The sequence below is a fragment of the Nuphar pumila genome, chromosome 1, assembly GCF_984573655.1.
Source record: "Nuphar pumila chromosome 1, dmNupPumi1.hap1.1, whole genome shotgun sequence".
Taxonomy (NCBI): Eukaryota; Viridiplantae; Streptophyta; class Magnoliopsida; order Nymphaeales; family Nymphaeaceae; genus Nuphar; species Nuphar pumila.
In genome coordinates this window covers 19836728-19855996 of record NC_143249.1, presented here as the reverse complement: position 1 = coordinate 19855996, position 19269 = coordinate 19836728, and the positions used below count along the sequence as shown (strand labels likewise).

General features: G+C 37.2%; 1 protein-coding gene across 1 annotated transcript in view; it reads left to right on the top strand.

The window, feature by feature from the left end:
- The first annotated feature begins 315 nt into the window (after positions 1-315).
- Positions 316-19269, top strand: part of LOC149848252 (serine/threonine-protein kinase BSK1-like) — a 61600-nt gene continuing 42646 nt past the window's right edge. Inside the window, exons 1-4 of the mRNA XM_089986414.1 lie at positions 316-646; positions 768-903; positions 4099-4232; positions 19020-19125. Of these exons, the coding sequence (XP_089842540.1) occupies positions 353-646; positions 768-903; positions 4099-4232; positions 19020-19125 (670 nt within the window). The 5' untranslated portion in view covers positions 316-352. The remainder of the gene's footprint in view (positions 647-767; positions 904-4098; positions 4233-19019; positions 19126-19269) is intronic.

Here is a 19269-nt window from a genome sequence, read left to right as displayed (position 1 = left end):
ATGTGCAGCACTTATATATTTTGTAAATGAATATGATTGTAATGTATCATTGAAGTTAACTCGATTTATAGTTGTAAGGATCCAAATCTGATGCTCTATTTCAAAGAGGGTGAACGGTTTAAATAAGAGAAAAATCTAGAGAGAGATGTGAGGCTGGCGCATACGAAGGAGAGAAAAGTCTAGAGAGAGGTTGTGGGCCGGGTACAATGTGAGAGAAAAGTCTAGAGAGACGGAGTGAAAGACGTGTAGGCATACGAAGGAGAAAATCTAGAGAGAGATATAAAAGAGAGAATTGCGGGGCATGATTTTGGTTTTCGCACCCGAGCAGAGGTAACACGCACGACCGAATAAAATGGGGTGCTGTGAGTCGAGGGCGGTGTCGAACAACCACCACCATCCCCACGTCCACCGGGCGGTGCCGGACTCCGGCCAGCAGTCCGCGGAGCACGTCGGTGTGCCGGGCATCACGGAGTTTTCATTCGAGGAGCTCCGGTCAGCCACCAACAACTTCTCGCCGGGGTTGATCGTCTCCGAGAGCGGGGAGAAGGCCCCCAACATCGTATACAAGGGAAAATGGAAGAACGAGCGGTCGATCGCCATCAAGAAGTTCTCCAAGAAGGCTTGGCCAGACCCCAACCAATTCGCGGTACTCTCTCTTTCTCTCTTTGATGATTGAATGATTCAATTTTGGATGGTTGAAGTGAGGACTGGGGAAACCAATTCCTGATTGATGGGTTCTTGTTGGGTTGTGGTTTCTTTTTGAGTAGGAAGAAGCTCGGGGAGTGGGGAAATTGCGGCACAAGAGGCTCGCAAATTTGATTGGGTATTGCTGCGAGAGCGACGAGCGGCTCCTCGTTGCAGAATTCATGCCGAATGACACTCTTGCGAAGCATCTTTTCCATTGTAAGTTGATGGGTTATTGTCAATTTTCTCCTTTGATTGATTGCTTTTAGTTTCTTTTATTGGGGATCATTGCAAATTCACGCTCATTGTTCATGTGTGCTATTCGTGGGCGTGTCATTACTGTTTTAACGGAAAGATCGTCTACAGACTAGATGGATATGAACTTAGATGTGTGCTCTCAAAGGATTGTGTTGCAACGGTTCTCGTCTAGAGTTTTTGGGAAATCTTAAATTAGTGAAATTAGTTGTAACGTAATTTATTAGTTTCCTGAGACTCTGCTCCCACCATCCTGCTTATCCGATAAGTTGGGATGCCCTTTTTTTTCCAATTTTTCTTTATATAATTCTATTTTCCAGTTTATCCGGTTTATCTGGATAACTGAGTACACCTAAACACCACCCGGGAGTGAAGGCGAAGATAGCTGTATTGGAGGAAGAGAAAACAAGTATAGTGTTTGATCGATAGAGTCGTTGCATGCCAAATAATTGATGGTTCATAAGAAGACTAGTCTATGCATTTTCTGTTTTTAGCTTGCCATATTGCCAAATTCTATGCCCAACAACATCAGCCTCATGGTCGGATGATGCAAGTTATGGGAAGCTGCATTCTTGCTGTGTTCTCAATGTCTTCGGTTGCATTGCTGAACTGTAACTAGTAGGTGGTGGTTTTAGTCCTCCGGGTCCAAGCAAGAAGTGTCTAGGTGCTAAAGGCTTCAAATGGCAACATGTATATGATCATCATGAAATTTTAGTGATGACATATAAGTTAGGAAATTTGAGCTGTGACTAAATTTTTTTTGGGTGCTAGATTGGTGAGGGGAAGAACTTTATTCTTTTGAGGGTGTTGAATATTTGATTTTGTAACCTGTGACCAAACTGCAAACTAGTTCCTTTAAATAGGATAGTGGATTGTTACTGATTCAGTTTGCTGAAATCAGCAAACCCATTTTTATATTGCTGAGGCTTTAGAAAAAAGAGTAAAATTTTCTTGTACGAGTCCTTAGTTTCTACAGAACACAAACTGGCACATGCCCCACTGCATGCGGGATTACTAGGCATGCAGTGTCCCGTGATCGATGATCCAACAATGTGCGATTTTGCTGACCATGGAACTGTGTGCTCTCTTGAGATGCGTGGTTTCTGTTTAAGTGTTTATTAAGAAATGATAGATATGAAATCTCTCTCTCTCTCTCTCTATATATATATATTTATATATATTGCTACTGTCTACTGTATGTACAATCTAGTTGAAAAATCATAAATGAAAGTTGTATCCACTCAATCTGACCTCATAGATGTGTTCGCCATGTTTTGTTTGCTAGGAAACACATCTTAGACCATATCTCTTGAATGTAAAAATATGTTTTTTTTGGTTCTTAAAAATTTAATACATTGGCTGTTAATTTTTGAAGCCCTTGGAAAACCTGCTTACATGTTGCAAGTGGATGATCTAAAAACCTATTTTTTACTAAACAAACTATGTAGATCACATCTATAAGGTTAGATCCACAAAATATTTGCAAAAAGTTGAAAAAATGGTGTTTTCTACTAGATTGTATGCACAAATGACTAACAAATATTTATCCTTTTTAGTATTTTCCATCTATGTCTCAACTGACTAGATAAGAGAATTCCAAGGTAAAGAATTCTCTAATTCATCTATACAATAAATGGCATATAAAGTGCGTGGTGGTAATTCCAATTGCATGAATTGGGATTGAGTATGTGCATGATCTAAGGGGCTGTTGCTTGCAGTCATAGTCAAAATATTGTCTTGAAACTATTGTGTTTTTTTTTCAATATAAAAAAAATACAAGGTCCTGATAAAAATCAAAGTATCTTTCTTAATATCACATATTTTTAAAATGTCATGATTTTATGGTGATATTATCACAATATTAACACTTTTAAATTTTATATTTCAGTATTTATTTTGTTTATTTTTATAGATTCTAAATTCTTTAAGTTTATACATGCCACTACTTCCATGAATTTTGTAAAACAATTTTTTTAGTTTTATCATAGGATTTTCCCTTGCCAAGAGAATGTCGATACCAAGATCTGTGACATATCTGACACTTTGGGAGGCATGCTGCACAAAGACTGAACATATTCTGCTTGCCTACTATCCCAAAGCACTTGAGTTTGTCAATCAGACTCCCATTTTTAGGGCTATATTCTTGTTTAGACTTTTGATGCCTGGGGCTCTGGACAGAGAAGATACATTAAAAAATTTGATGCTTTTATTATCCCGTTGAGTAATCTTCGAACAGTGGCCTCTTTGAATGCCGAGGACTGGAGTTGAAGAAAGCAAGACTTATCCAACGTGACAATGTCCTAAAAAATGCAAAGCCCTCGAAGAGAAGTCCCCATTGAAGTTCAAAGATCCCTGCTTCATCTGGGGAGCCTCCAATTCTCGTTCTTTTTGATGACAAGGTCGATGAGGACTCTAGTGCCTCTTTGGAGACCCCTCATCAGGCTTAGGTGCTGTCGATGAGCTATCGATCTTGTTGGTCTATTAGTTTCTTGCACATCGATTTCTGCCTTCAACGCAGGCTGGGGTTTCTTTGCATCATTAGCTCCTTAGATTCCTGCCTAAAGAATGATTCTTTTTTGGCTGGGAAATGGATGGACCCTATTTTTTTTCATATTCTAACCTGGAATATTTTATCATTATTGTATTCCATCCTTTCTAGATTCACTTTTATAGATTGTTTCCTCGTTACTTTACCTAATCCCTTCATATCGTTCTCTAATCATTTTGTAGGCAATGCATTATATCTTACTGTTGATTTTATCTGAATTTCAAAGTATTGGAAGTAGATTGTGGCAAATCTCCTAGAAGCAAACATGTGGAAACAGTGTCTTAGGATTTTCGCTTTTGTGTATCTTTTCTAGATTTGGCTGTTAGCAATATAGAGCCAAATTATACGATGGAAACCATGTGATGATCTGGGAAGCTACAGTTTGGTTTAATTAACAAAGATACTCAACTACTTATACAAGAATTTATGAGTGCTTTTCATTTCTGAATGCCATGCATTTGTTTCAACTGTTTTATGTGTTGAATTCATCTCTGTAGCTGTGATATTAATCTCGCTATTTTGAATGGATATCACAGTATATATATATATATATATAGAGAGAGAGAGATATATATTGTAAAGTAAATTGTCCAATTTCATCTTTTGGCCAGGGGAAAAGCAAACAATTGAGTGGTCTATGAGGATAAGGGTTGCACTTTATATTGCTGAAGCTTTGGAATATTGTAGTAGTGAGGTCAGACCATTGTATCATGATCTAAATGCGTACAGGGTCCTCTTTGATGAGGTGATTGTTTTTTTTTATATTATAAATCTCTCTTATTTTTTTTTTGCAACGTTTTTCCCTCTCTAATGCTGGCAAAATGATAGATGTTTATTATGGTGCTCTTTATCTGAACCTCTTTTCAGTTAATCCTTTTATTACAGTACCTTGTATAATTACAAGCTGGATTTTTTAGAAAAGCAGGTTCTCTTTACTCTCTGTATCTGTCCTTTCCTCTCTATTGTTTTTCTTGTTGGTGGTTTTGTGCCTACTTATGGGCACAGTCATCTTTCTTCCTTTGCATCTTGAATATGCTCAAACAAGGTAGAGATCATAGGATGCCAAAAAATGGGATTGCTTCTACAATTACGAGCTGATAATTCAAACTGCAAATTTTTACTTATGCAAATAACACTGTTGTAGTTGGTGTTAATTGGGGCAAAACCCGCATGCTCATTAAAGAAATAGAAAATTTGTCAAGCCAAAGTCTGCCTAATAAGTGCGCAGGCCTCAGAATCTCCTATTCCAGGTATTTAAAACCCATCAGGCTGCCCAGCTTAATCTCCACACTGGGCTTGGCCTAAAAAATCTAAGCCCAGGTTTGGCCAGTTGTAAGCCAGGTACTGGAATCTGATCAAGTCTACCCAGTGTGATATATAATTCTTGTTGTTAAGGCTGAAAGGGCATCTAATTTTTACACATTTTCAAGGATATGGACGATGGAGGATCAAACCAATTAAAAACTGATCTTATGTGCGTATCTCATGAAATGCTGTACTTTAATGTGTGCATACAGATATGGATCATGTAAACACTAATAAAATCCAACAAAATTGGATCCAAATATATCCTACTCAATTTATAAAGATCCAGGCAAGATACTATAGTTTTGTATGGATGTAGGTTATATTGAACATTTGTCCTCCCATTAGGAAGCAAATGAAGATTAGTATCAACTGCAATTGGAACAATATCCAACATGATTTTTAGGCCTACTTGCTAAGGCCTTGTTCCTTGAATCATTGTTGGGAGAAAGAGAGAATGGTTATACATATATACATATATGTGTGTGTGCGGCGTGCACATGTTTGTGCGGGTGTGTGTATGTCTGCATGTGCATGTGTGCCTGCGTGTGCGTGTCTGCATGTGAGTCCGTGTGTGGGGTGGGGGGGTGGGGTCCAAAGAAACATTCCAATGCATAGGTTTGAAGAAAATAAAAAAGTCGCTATATTACTATAAATTTTTTTGGAAATGAGGTGTGCAAGTATGGAGGTGCAAAATTCATGGTGTCTAGAAGGGTTTGGGGTGGAGCCCCATTTTGTGGCTTGTGAGTGTTCTTTTGGTGCAATGGTGGAACACTCTTTGAGGACAAATGATTGACCAATCACATGGACCACATGTGCTTGACCATTCTGTTCGGGAGCCAAGGGTAGATGACAGAGGAAGGTACATGCATTTGTTAAATTATACATATATATGTGTATAATATGGTTGTATATCCATATATAATACCCATTAGGGGTGTTATTGTCATTTCACTTTGTGTAATAGGGTGTGCCCATTAGGGGCACTTTAGTATTTTTACTTTTTTTCCTTTTTGTTTTTCTGTTTCTGTCTTTTTATTTCTAGCCAAGGACATAATGGTTCTTAGCCATTAGAGCTGTTGGGACCTCCCCAACAACTATATTTATAGCTATTGGGGTGGTTCCCAAGGGCTCTATATGGCCTCTCTTCTCTATATAAAGGGGAGTAATCCTCTTTTTGTGGTATGCTTGTTTTAAGCTCTCTTTGTAATACAAATACACATTTTTTATGCTCTTCATGAAGTATTAGCCGAAGTATTAGCATCGAAGAAACTAGACTGAAAGTTATGTCGGAGACTAAGGAACTCAAAGAGAATGTGTTAGCCAGACTCGGAGTCAACACCAACACCTACGAGCCTCCTTATTTTTTGAAGCCTAATTACGGGAGACAACGTAGCGATGAAGGATGAAAAAAGATTATGTCACAATTGTGAAAATTCAGGGCACATTAAGCCTTATTGCTCTGAATTCAAAAGAAATAATGAATGAAGAGTGACGAGTGTGAAAGCTTCTCAAGAGGACAGGAATGAAACCGATTGGGATTCAAAATTTATTGGAAACATGTCTTTGACTCAACTAGTGAAGACCTTACAACCACTTTTCAAGGGTTCGTCCTCTTCCGTCTCAGGTGCTGTAGTTTTATTTTCTCCCCCAGGTAAGGTTTCTTGGCTTTTGGATTTCGGTGCTTCATTTCACATGTCTCCGAATATCTCTTTGCCTTTCGAAGCTAAAAATAATTCAAGTTGGTCTAATGTCTGTTATAAGTCACGCACCGTTGACCAGATCTTCATGCACTGCAAAAGAGAAAGGGCTTTGCAAGAAGGAGAGGCGGCAATGACTGACACATTTTCTCAATGAGAGATCGTGCCCTATATTCAGTGTTATATATGATACAAGTTGGATCGAGTCTGTCAGACCAGACCCGATAACATCAACCATGTAAATATAATACAAGGAAACCTTTTGGGTCTAGATCCAGACCTGTACACTACATTCTCAATACCCTCCCTCAATTTGTGCATGGTTTTGCACTATAGACAACTTGTTCTTCAAGAATTAAAAGCGCATACTGGTAAGGCCCTTAGTAAACAAATCTGTCACTTGATCAACCGTAGGAACATAAGCAAGTTCAACTTCTCTATCTTCTATCTTTTGCCAAATGAAGTGTTGATCAATCTCTATATGCTTTGTGCGACTATGGTGAATAGGATTAAAGGCAATCTGTATGGCATTCTAGTTATCACATAAGAGAGTGGTGGGTAGAATAGATTCTCCGACTTCAGTCAAAAGATGTCTCAGCCATGTAGCCTCTACTCTAGCAGCTGCCATAGATCAATACTCAGCTTCAGTATTAGATCATGCAATTGCACGTTGTTTCTTGCTACTCCGCGCTATCAAGTTCCCATCAAGAAAGGCACAAAATCCAGAAATCGACCGCCTGTCAGCTGGATCTCCAACCCAATTTGCATTTGTGTATACATCCAGTCGATGTTGCTCTCCTTTGGACTTGGACTGATGATAAACTAGACCATCTCCAAGAGTTTCTTTTAAATATCGAAGGATTCTCTTGACAACATTCATATGATCTGTTCGTGGGTCATGCATGAATTATGAGACTTGATTCACTGCATACACAATGTCTGGTCTAGTGAAGATGATATATTGAAGCATACCCACAATACTTCGATATTGCTTGGAAACTTCATATGCTTCCCTATCCTGAGAACCGAGTTTATGATTGAGGACACTAGGAGTGGATAGTGGTTTACAATCTTTCATGCCTGCCTTATCCAATAAATCCAAAGTATATATGTGCTGGGTTAGTGAAAGGGTTTCATCCTGTCGATCCATCTCAACCCTCAAGAAATAGCGCAAAACCCCCAAATATTTCATCTTAAACTGTCGACTCAGTAAGATCTTGGTAGCTTCTATGTGTTCATCAGAGTTTTTAGTAATAATAATATTGTCCACATATATAAGAATCAAGGTGCATACCTGACAATCTCGAAAAATAAAAAGCGAATAATAAAGATGAGATCAGACAAATCCATGTCTTTGAACTTCAATAGAGAAACTATCAAACCATAAGCGAGAGGCCTGCTTTAGCCCATAGATGGCTCTTCGTAGCTTGCAATCTTGTGTGTTGGGGCTATGTTTTGTATAATCAGAGGGCTGCTCCATATACACCTCTTCTTTGAGACTGCCATGCAAAAATGCATTTTTGACATCAAGTTGACTTAGAGTCCATCCATACTAAATTGATAAGGACAAAACTAATCGAATAGTTCCCATCTTGATCACAGGACTAAAGGTTTCGTCATAATCTTGCCCGTATTTTTGAGTGAACCCTTTCGCTACTAGCCTCGCCTTATAGCGTTCAATGGATCCATCGGGTTTATACTTGATTTTATAGACCCATTTAGATCCTACAACATTCTTGTTTGATGGTCTAGGAACAATCTCCCAAGTCCCTCACTCATGTAAAGCTTTCATTTCCTTGTTCATGGCCTCAACCCATTTGATTGACATAAATGTTTGTGAGAAACTGATAAGTTCATCATGCTTTTCAATCTGACAGATGAACAATTATAAGTCTGTAGAGAAGTTGTCATAACTTACCCATCTTTCAATAGGATGACGAATCCTCTCGGGCGTCTTGGGTTGCACAATAGGTCATTGAGCATTGTCTTTGTTTTGCCGCACATAGGTAATTCCTTGAAACTTTGTAACATCTGAAACGACAAACATAGTAATATCTTGCATGTTTGCCGAGTTTTCCTTTTCTGGGTTACATCTGTACTATTCCATTCTGCAGATAGTGTATGACATGAGGGTATGCCATGCGTCACCATTTGATCAAACATCTCAGCAACAAGCCATGGCTGATAACTTTCAGCGTCCTTACTGTGTCCCTCTGTGCTTCCTGAATCATCAGTATGAGTCTCATCTAACATGACATTCTGTGAAACTCTGATGCGACTTGTAGTGGGGTCATAACAACGATATCCTCTATACTGATCAGCATATCCAACAAACCTGCACTTGCATGCCTTGTTCTGAAACTTGTCACATTGAGAACTATCAATATGAATATAGCATATGCAACCAAATACTCGCAACTCATTATAGTCAAGATGAACTCCAAAGAGTGTAAAATAAATGGATTGATCGGCTAGCAATTTCATTGATAGTCGATTTATGACATAGACAGTTGAATGAAAAACTTCCGTCCACAAGTTTAAAGAAATATGAGTGTTATGTAACATACTCAACGCACTCTCTATAATGTGTTGGTGTTTTCTTTCCGCCACACCATTTTGTTGTGGTGTGTGTAGACAAGATATTCGACGACCTATTCCATTATCTTGGAGAAATTTAGTAAATTCCTTTGATAAATACTCTCCTCCACAGTTACAATGAAAATATTGAATTTGAGTTGAAAAATGATTACAAACTAAAGCACAGAATGAGCAAAAAAGCTTGAAAACCTCAGATTTATGTTTCATAAAATAAATCTAGGTGTATACGGAGTAACTATCAATGAAAGTAACATAATAAGGACCGTCCGATAAAGAAGGCTGTTGGGCAAGTCCCCAGACATCAGAATAAACAATTTCAAAAGACACAAAAGCTCTTTGATTTATTGAATGAAATGGAAGAACATGACTCTTACATAATTGACAACTAGAACAAAGATGAAGATCAACCTCAACATTCAAACTAGACTGCAGAACAAGTCCACCAGACACAAGCTTCTCAATAAATGAATGATTACAATGACCGAGACGATGATGCCAAATCTCTGGCTTATTATATTGAGATAGACTAAAACAATCTTTGAATGACACTAGATGAACTGACTGTGAATTTATTGATGCATAACGAACTGGAAGAGACTCTTTGAAGACATACATGTTTCCCTGTCGTTCTTCTTCAACGAGTGTCTTCTTCGTGAGAAGATCCTTGACACATATAGGAGTAAATTCGACAGAAGAATTAGTATCATCAACAAGTTTGGAAACAAAAACAATGCTTTTAACAATACTAGGAGAATGGTAAACATCAGATAAAGGTAATGAGGAATTGGGGAGTGGAAGGGAAATATTTTTAACATGAGAGATAGGATGAAGAGCACCATATCTAGTTTTAATACTAAATTTACCACGATAAGGTATGGGTTTTAAAATCTTACCAATATCACTTGTAACATGTGCAACAACCTCGGAGTCAACGTATCAAATCCCCTGCTCAGTTTGTTTGAAGCTCAACTCTAAAAGAACAGAAATAAGAAGATTCTTCACATTTTCCTTTTCATCACCTTTAAGGCCGTCCCCTGCTTGTCCTCTAGTAGAAGGCCCTGGCACCATTAAATTTGCCTTCGTTTTGCAAATTATTCCAGCAATTTGCTTTAATGTGCCCCCTTTTATTACACTGAAAACATGTCGGTATATTTCTAGAGTATTTGTTCCCTGGATACGAGTTATGTGACATGTTGGGTGTGGGAAGTAACCCACGATCTCCTTGATTACCTCTTCCCTATCCACGTCAGCCTAAAAAACCCACACGTCCTCGCCCTGACACTATTTCCGTGACAAGTACCTCATGATTGTTGGAATTCAGGGCCATCTCCTTGCCTCTAACGGTAACTTCATATTGCAGTAGCTTAGCCCATAGATCTTCAAAACCGGGCAATGTCTGCCACAACTCTCTGGCTGAACATTTATCTGGAATGACCACTAATACTTCTTGGGAAAGCGTAGAGGTAATGTAAGCCACAACCGCCTGATCTTTTCTTCTCCATGTTACAAACTTTGAATTACGAACCAATTTGTTGAAAACCTCTCTTTTATGATCTCGTTGTTCCTGCAGGACAAATTCTGATGGTGCATGAATCGTTTCATCAAGATATCCAGAGAGATCCAAACTCTTAATAAAAGGCAAAATTTGCCGCTTCCAAGTTAAGTAGTTTGAGTTGTTCAATTTCTTAGATATGAGTTATCCAAGGAAATTGGAAGTAAGGGAAGGAGAATCCGTGTGGAAAGGTAGCAAGGGAACACTCTAACTAGCAGTTTGATTTCTCAGCAACGTAAATCTGTTTTTACCTTTTTTTTTTGCTGCAAAAATTGTATTGCTGCAAATAGTCAGAAATAATCGGTAGAACAAGACAAAGTAATGATCTGAAATTTTCGTTGGGCCGAAACTTTGATTGGGTTTTAGGAGTAACAAATGTGAAGATGAGAAAAAAATTTTCACGTTAGGACAAAGAATTAGATAAGATCATATTTCACTTTGAGGCATTGAAATCTGATTCAGATCTGATTCAACGATATGAACAAGAAAGAATAATTAAATAAAAGGTTTTGGAGCATAAGATTTGACTTTAAAGACAAGAAAAATCTAGATTTAAATGGAAACACAAATCTGATATGATACAATCAGATTTGATTTAACGCTGCTGAAGAGAAGAATCAATCTGTCACCACCAGATCTAATTTAGTCTGGCTTGGAACGAAAGCACTAGATCTGGAATGATCCGATCCAGCGTTAAAGAAGAAAATAATAATCGAGTTTTAAAGAAAACAAATTTGGTTTGACGTGACCATATTTAGTTTTAAGCAGAGTTACCAGAAGTGCCTTGGTTAAAAGGGAAGCGCGCTTCGGAAGCGCAAAACGTCACGCTTCCGAAGCGTGAGGGGAAGCATCCCCCTTTTTTGGGAAGCGCGCTTCCCCCATGCTTCTCCCTCGCTTCCCCATTTTTTATATTTTTTTTGCTTTCCCTTCGCTTCCGGTTCGCTTCCTAGGTCGCTTCCGGTTCGCTTCCTAGGTCGCTTCCGAGACGTTTCAGAATTTTCTTCTAAGTGGTCCCACGCTTCCCCGCTTCCTAAATTTTTGAAAGTGCCTCGCTTCCCGCTCCTGCTTCTCGTATCGCTTCCCGCTCTCGCTTCCTCGACTGGTAACTCTGATTTTAAGAGATTGAAATCTTAAGAGAGGAAGGAAGATGTCTAAAAGATTTAAGAGAGAAAGAGATTTTAACCCAATATGATGAGATCAATTTTCAGGATAGAAGAAGAATGGAATCTGATCTGACGAGATCATATTTAGAATCGAAGAAAGGAAGAAGAGAATCTCGACTTGGTAATTACTTCTCAGCCTGCTCTGATACCATGTTACATGTCACGCACCGTCGACCATATCTTCATCCACTGCAAAAGAGAAAGGGATTTGCAAGAAGGAGAGGCGGCAATGACTGACACATTTTCTCAATGAGAGATCGTGCCCTATATTCAGTGTTATATATGATACAAATTGGATCAGGTCTGTCAGCCCGGACCCGATAACATCAACCATGTAAATATATTACAAGGAAACATTTTGGGTATAGATCCAGACCCAGACCCGTACACTACATTCTCAATAATGTTTTTATTGCGGATGGGTTTTCTCTTAATATTAAAGGAATTGGCAATTTGAAAAATTCTTTAAAGTTTTCTATACATAAAATTAGATATATTCTAAAACTCAATTTAAATGTTCTTTTTGTTTCTCAAATAGCTAATCATGGTTGTGAAATCTCCTCATCAAACCAATGTTTGGTGCAGGGTCTCTAGTTCGGGTTGTAGATTGGGGAATGCCATAAAAAAGATCTTTACTACATGAACCAATTGATCATTCCTCAAAATACTTTTTGTTGCAATATATAAGGTTTGAATATTTTTTTGTGGCATCAAAGGCTACGTCATCCTAGCATATCTAAATTATCCAATGTAGCATATTTAAAAAAAAATTATAATGAAAATTTTGATTGTACTGATTATATTCTTGGTAAAATAAAGGCCATTCCCTTTCAAGAAAGAACCTTCTTCGCTTCTAAGTCACTTGAATTAATACATTATGATGTATGGGGTCCTGCTTCGATTGTTTCTAAGGGTGGTTATGCTTACTATGTGATTTTTGTTGATGACTACTCTCGTTATACTTGGATTCATTTTTTAGGTACAAAATTGAAGTATTTGAAATTTTAAATTTTTTTACAATTTAGTTCAAAATTTATTTAAAACCAATATTGCTATTTTTCGCTTTGATTCATGGGAGAATTTATGTCAAATGATTTTAAAAAATATTTGGAAATCAATGGTATTGTAAAGCATCTTTGTACGACTAAAAAGTGAGAGTTTCTCGGTGCCTCCTTCAGGAGGGTGTGCCGTAGTGTCCCCATCGCCAGTGACCCTATCCAGTTATTGGAACTCGCCTCTATATGTAAACAACTAGTATTTATTTCTGTTTCAATATCCATCCAAACCTTCGGCCGTATTAATTCAAAACGTACATACCAAAGGTCTTGTGCTTACATACCTCAAAAAAATGGTTTGACTGAAAGAAAACATAGGCATATTATAAAAACTACCAAAAGTCTTCTCATTTCAAAAAATGTTCCTAAGAAATTTTGGGCTGAAGTTGCACTTACTACTGTCTATCTTATAAATAGAATGTCTTCTTTAAAGCTTTAAAATATTTCACCCGTTGAAAAACTTTATAAAGTTTCTCTTGATTACTCTAAATTGAGAACCTTTGGTTGCAAATGTTTTGTTCTTACAACAAAAAATGACAAATTATCTCTTAGAGCCATTCTGTGTGTCTTCTTTGGATATGGTAAAACACAAAAAGGCTTTAGATGCTATGATTTTAAAAATGATAAACTTTATATCTCTCAACATGTGACTTTTTTGAAAAAGAAAGTTTCTTTGATCAAGATGTGCCTAAGAAATCTAGTTATCACTCATTTATGTTTGAATTGCTTCCTAATGATAAGGAAAATTTCTTATGCATGGATATTGTGAATGAAGAACCTCAACTAAATATTCGTGGTGATGAGAACTATACTATATATAGTCGTGAACCATGAACCAAGGCATTGATAATGGGCCTAGTGCTTTAGAAAAATATTCTAACCTCGAGTCTCAAGAATCTAGCTCTATTAGATGATCCACTAAGGACTGTAGACCTCCAGATAGATTTGTGTCTTATGAATCATTTTCTTCTCAATATAGAGCATGCTTAATAATATTTTTTTTTACTTTGAACCCACTATATACAAACAAGCCAAAGATCATCCCGAATAAATAGATGCAATAAATTTTGAGCTTGAAGCCTTAGACAAATATAGTACCTGGACAATAGAGGATTTACCTAAGGGGAAGAAATCTATAGGATGCAGGTGGGTATATAAGGTCAAAGCAAAGAGTGATGGCTCCCTTGAGCGATATAAGGCTAGGTTAGTAGCCAAAAGTTAGTCTCAAGAATACGGTTTAGACTATGATGAGACCTTTGCTCTAATCGATAGGATGACTTTTGTCAGAACTTTTATAGTTGTTGCTGCCATTAGGAATTGTCACATCTATCAAATGGACATCAAAAATATTTTTTAAATGGTGAACTAAAGGAAGAAGTATACATGGATCCTCCACTAGGATATGGGAATCCAGTAGAAAAGGTTCTTCGTTTATGTAAAACCCTATATGACCTTAAAGAGGCTCATAAGGCTTGGTATGATAGGTTCAATTTTGTTATGATTAAACTTGGTTTTGGATCATGCGATACTGATACTGCTATGTTTGTTAAGAAATCTGATCGAGAAATTGTTATTCTCCTTCTCTATGTTAAGGACATGATCATCACATGAGGAGACACACAGAGAGTTAGTTTTATTAAAAATGTTTTAAAACACAATTTTAAAATAACTGATTTAGGTTTTTAAAGATATTTTGTAGGAATTGAGGTTGCTTACTCTGCACATAGCTATTTTCTAATTCAATCCAGTGACATTATCAACAAATATGAAATTACAAATGCAAAGAGGGTAGACACCTCAGAAGTGATTAATGCCAAAATGAAGATAGGATGATACCCCTTTGGATGACCCCACTCTTTATCGACAGATGATTGCGGTCCTTAACCATCAACAAACCTAATATTTCACATGCAATGCACACAACCAATCAATTCCAACACTCTTCTACTATCATGCACATGAGTGCCATTATGCGTATCATTAGATATTTACATAATTCTATGTCCAAAGGACTTTTACTATCTTCTTCCTCCCCACTTGAATGAATTGCTTATAATGACTTTGATTGGAGAGAAAATCCCAATAATAGATGTTCAACCACTGGTTTTTGTGTCTTTATAGGTGACTCGTTGGTGTCTTGAAACTGCAAGAAGCAATAAAAAGTTTTTTTGTTATCAACTGAAGCTGAATATCGCACCATGGCTACCGCGATGTCCGAGATTGTATGGTTGAGACGATTATTAGAAGACATGGCAGCGTTGATGAAGTCACCATCGCAGTTACGTTGTGATAACAAGAGTGCCATTTATATAGTTGACAACCACACATTTCATGAAATGGCTAAGCATATTGAGATGAACTGCCGCTATGTTCATGAAGATTACCTTAAGAAGACTATCATTCTGCCATATGTAGCATTGAAATTTCAGTTAGTCGACTTCTTCACAAAGACGCTTCCTTCTCCCTGGTTTCATTTCTTACTTGACAAACTTTTGGTGATTACACCGTAAGTTTGAGGGGGAGTGTTAAATTGTACATATATAGGTGTAGGTGTATAATATAGTTGTATAGGCATATATAATGCCCATTAGGGGTATTGTTGTCATTTCACTTTGTGTAATAGGCTGTGACCATTAAGGGCATTTTAGTATTTTTACTTTTTATTTTTTTTCCTTTCTATTTTTTTGTTTCTATCTTTTTATTTTTAATTTTTTAGCTAAGGACATAATGGTCCTTAGCCATTAGAGTTGTTGGGACCTGCCAAACAACTATATTTATAGCTGTTGGGGTGGTTTCCAAGGACTTTATATGGCCTCTCTTCTCTATATAAAGGGGAGTAATCCCCTCCTTGTGGTATGCTTGTTTCAAGCTCTCTTTGGAATACCAATACATATTTTTAAGGCTTTTGTGTTGCCCATTAGTGGCATTGTGCTTATGTTTGTATCTTACCCATAAGTGGTCCTCGGTGGTGTTCCTACCTGTGTATTTTGCAAGCCCCTAAGAGGCATTTCTTTGTATTTCTTGTATTTTGTTCACATGTGATTGCCCTAACATTTATCTATGGACATATAACTAATGATAGGATCTACAAATTGCTAACTATCTTATCATGTTATATTCCTATTCACAATGAAAAGGTAATAATCTTATCCTATGTTATTAGTTAAATAAGACTGGTCATATTTGCGTAGGTTTCAATAATAATCATTGATTTATTTGCATATCTATAATATGAAGTTTTTTAATTAGTGAGTGCACTGAGAGACCTTAATTTTTGAACTATATCTATTTAAAAAGAGACACATTTGGATTCAACGTTCTCTAAGAAGTATTTTGCTTATATAATCTCTTTGATTCTTTATTTCAACTCGGTCCATCTTTTTCTTTCTATTAAAAAAGGAGAACATATGCATATCATGTCCACATCAAAGTCTAGCAATGAGCAACCAAATAGTGTTCTTAGCACTTGTGGGTTTTATTATCCTGCTATGTTATTACTGTGGTTTTTATTAATAAATTTAGTGTACAAAATTGTAATTAATAATGAACTTAATGTCCATAAATTCTTTTGATTAGATCAATGTTTCCTTAACGCTAAAACCTTGATCATAGGAATGTTTGCCCTTTCTTAGTCATAGTGATGGAGAATAGAGTTAAACTGGTGATGGTTACCATCCTCCATTTTCTTGCAGCGTGTTTCCTTCCAAGCACACATAATGAAGAACTGGATGGTTTTGCTATTCGTTTTGTCTATTCTCTGGCCACCCTATAATGGGCCTTTTACACATCCCTAGTCCAAATAATATAGAACATTGATATTTTGATGAGGTCCAGGTTGAAAGGTTGCTCCAAGCACCCATTGTCTACGTCTGTTAGGGTAGAAAAGGACATGTGCCATCGTAGTCAATTGAGGTGAATGATTGACAGAGAACCCTGTCCTAGAATCCCCGTATTCTTCCTAAAAATTCCTGCCAGAGTGGAGCCATAAATGGCTAGTATTTTGATTTCCAGTTCCTTGTGCTTGCCATTCAATGATGGAATTGAGTGTTAGGTTTCATTCCTGAAGCCAACAGTCCTTGTTGGTTTTTGGCATTTAGAAAAATCTCTTCTCCTTCCTATATGTGATTCTTTGAGAGGGAAACCTGATAATCGTTGCTTATTAAAGGCAGTTTTCTAGAAGCATCATTTCTTTGAAACACTGTTGCTGATGCTTTCAGAGAGTTCTTGCTTGATCTGGTCCAAATGTAAGGTATAGTGTCTCCTTATTATTAGTATGTCCTTCTCAGGATCTTGTCATTTTATTTTCTATTTTACATATTTAACTTATTCATTTTCTTTTTTCCATTTAAGCCTCATTCTTAGTAATTAATAGGGAATTTTATTTAAATCACTGTCAACATCTTTAGTATTTATGGTATTTTTTTTGGTGTACGAGATTTCTACACTTGCTGAAAATAGGTCGATATGTGGGACTTTTACATCTCATGTGGCTGAAAGCTTGTACTTATTTTGGCAAAATGACAAGCATAATGTAGCAGTATTTGAACCATTATTTTCATGTTGACTAACAATTATTACAAAATTGTTGCATTGTGCTAGTGGAATAAGGATAAAAGTGCTTAGGTATGCTTGCTTCCTTGGATGCTGCTGCTTCATGTCATACATATTTACTGTGGGACTTACATCTCATGTGGCTGAAAACTCGTACTTATTTTGGCAAAATGACGAGCATAATGTAGCAGTATTTGAACCATTATTTTCATGTTGACTAACAATTATTACAAAATTGTTGCATTGTGCTAGTGGAATAAGGATAAAAATGCTTAGGTATGCTTGCTTCCTTGGATGCTGCTGCTTCATGTCATACATATTCACTGTTTATGTGATATTGGGCACTGAAAGACCTCTCTCCGTCTCTCTCTGACACATGCACACGTAGGGCTGGACAATGGACTGGGCGGCTTGTGGCCCGGCCCGAACAGGTCGGGCTTGGGCCTAGTTTTTGGAAGAAAACTTGACCTGAGCTGGGCTTAAACCCGACCTGACAAAATCACGGGTCGGGTCGGGCCGGGCCAGCCTAGGGGATATATATATATATATGGAAATGGAAACCTACAAAATACAAAACCTACTGAATGAAACATGCTATTGGTTTTTCATGAATTTCTGGTGTTTTTTCAAAATTCTGACCATACAGATGTGATCTGTATGTTTGTTTTTATAGGAATCACTTCTTGGAACACTTGATTCTGATATATGGATAGGTTTTTATAAGGTTTAAAAAATCAACAGCCTACAATTTTCATAAATTTTAGATGCTCCAAATACCATTTTTTCCATCCAAAATGCATGATCCAAGTGTCGATTTCTAGTAAATCAATCATGCTGAACACATCTATGGGGTCGGAATTTCGAAAAACACACACCAGAAATCCACTATCATGTTTCATTTAGTATGTTTTGTATTTTGTAGATTTCCATTTCCTATATATATATATATATATATATTCAAATCGAGTCAAGTATGTGATTCAAAAAATGGATCCATCTTGGGTCCCATCTATTCGTTTGTATTTTTCTAAATTTTTGCTAAAAGAGCCTATGAATTCAAGGAGACAAATGAGAAATGTTGTGAATATACAATGGCTTGCAACCCAGCCCGACAAGACCCAACTTGGTCCGAATTAAGCCCTTGGGTTTTGGCAGGCCGTGGGTTTTGTATTAGACCCGGGCCTAGGCCTGACCCGGTTGGTCAATTGGTCAAGATTGACCAGGCCCGGGCCCATCAACGGCCCTGTCAAGCCCGTCCACTAAATGGGCCGGGCTGGCCTGGCCCACCCATTGTCTAGCCCTATGCACACACGTGAATGGACACTTGGACATGCACTTTCTACCATCTCGGTAAAGGGCTGTGGTTTAAATTCTTTGTAAGCAGCTCCTGTTCATATGGTCCTCTATTGTTAATCATTCCAGCAAATGATACAAGTTGATGCTAACTTGAAGATTCTTTAATTTGAACACCATTTTTGTAAGCTCTACTCGATTTCAAATGTGCTTAACATTTTGTTTGCATGAAAAATATTTCTTTCTTTATTTTGAAGGAAGTATGTTAGTTTCATTTTCTGTTCTTCTGTACTGTAATCTGGTTCCTTTTTATAGGATGGTGATCCCCGATTGTCATGCTTTGGCCTTATGAAGAATAGCCAGGATGGAAAAAGCTATAGCACAAATCTTGCCTATACACCTCCAGAGTTCCTTAGAACTGGTAATGTTCATTTTTTAATTAATGTTTCATTCTTTTCTCTTGAGAATGTATATGTCACTGTCTTTATGAATTTAATCTTTATTTTCTATATGGGGACATTATGGCTTTATTCATGTTCAAGAAAATTATTTATTTACATTTGGT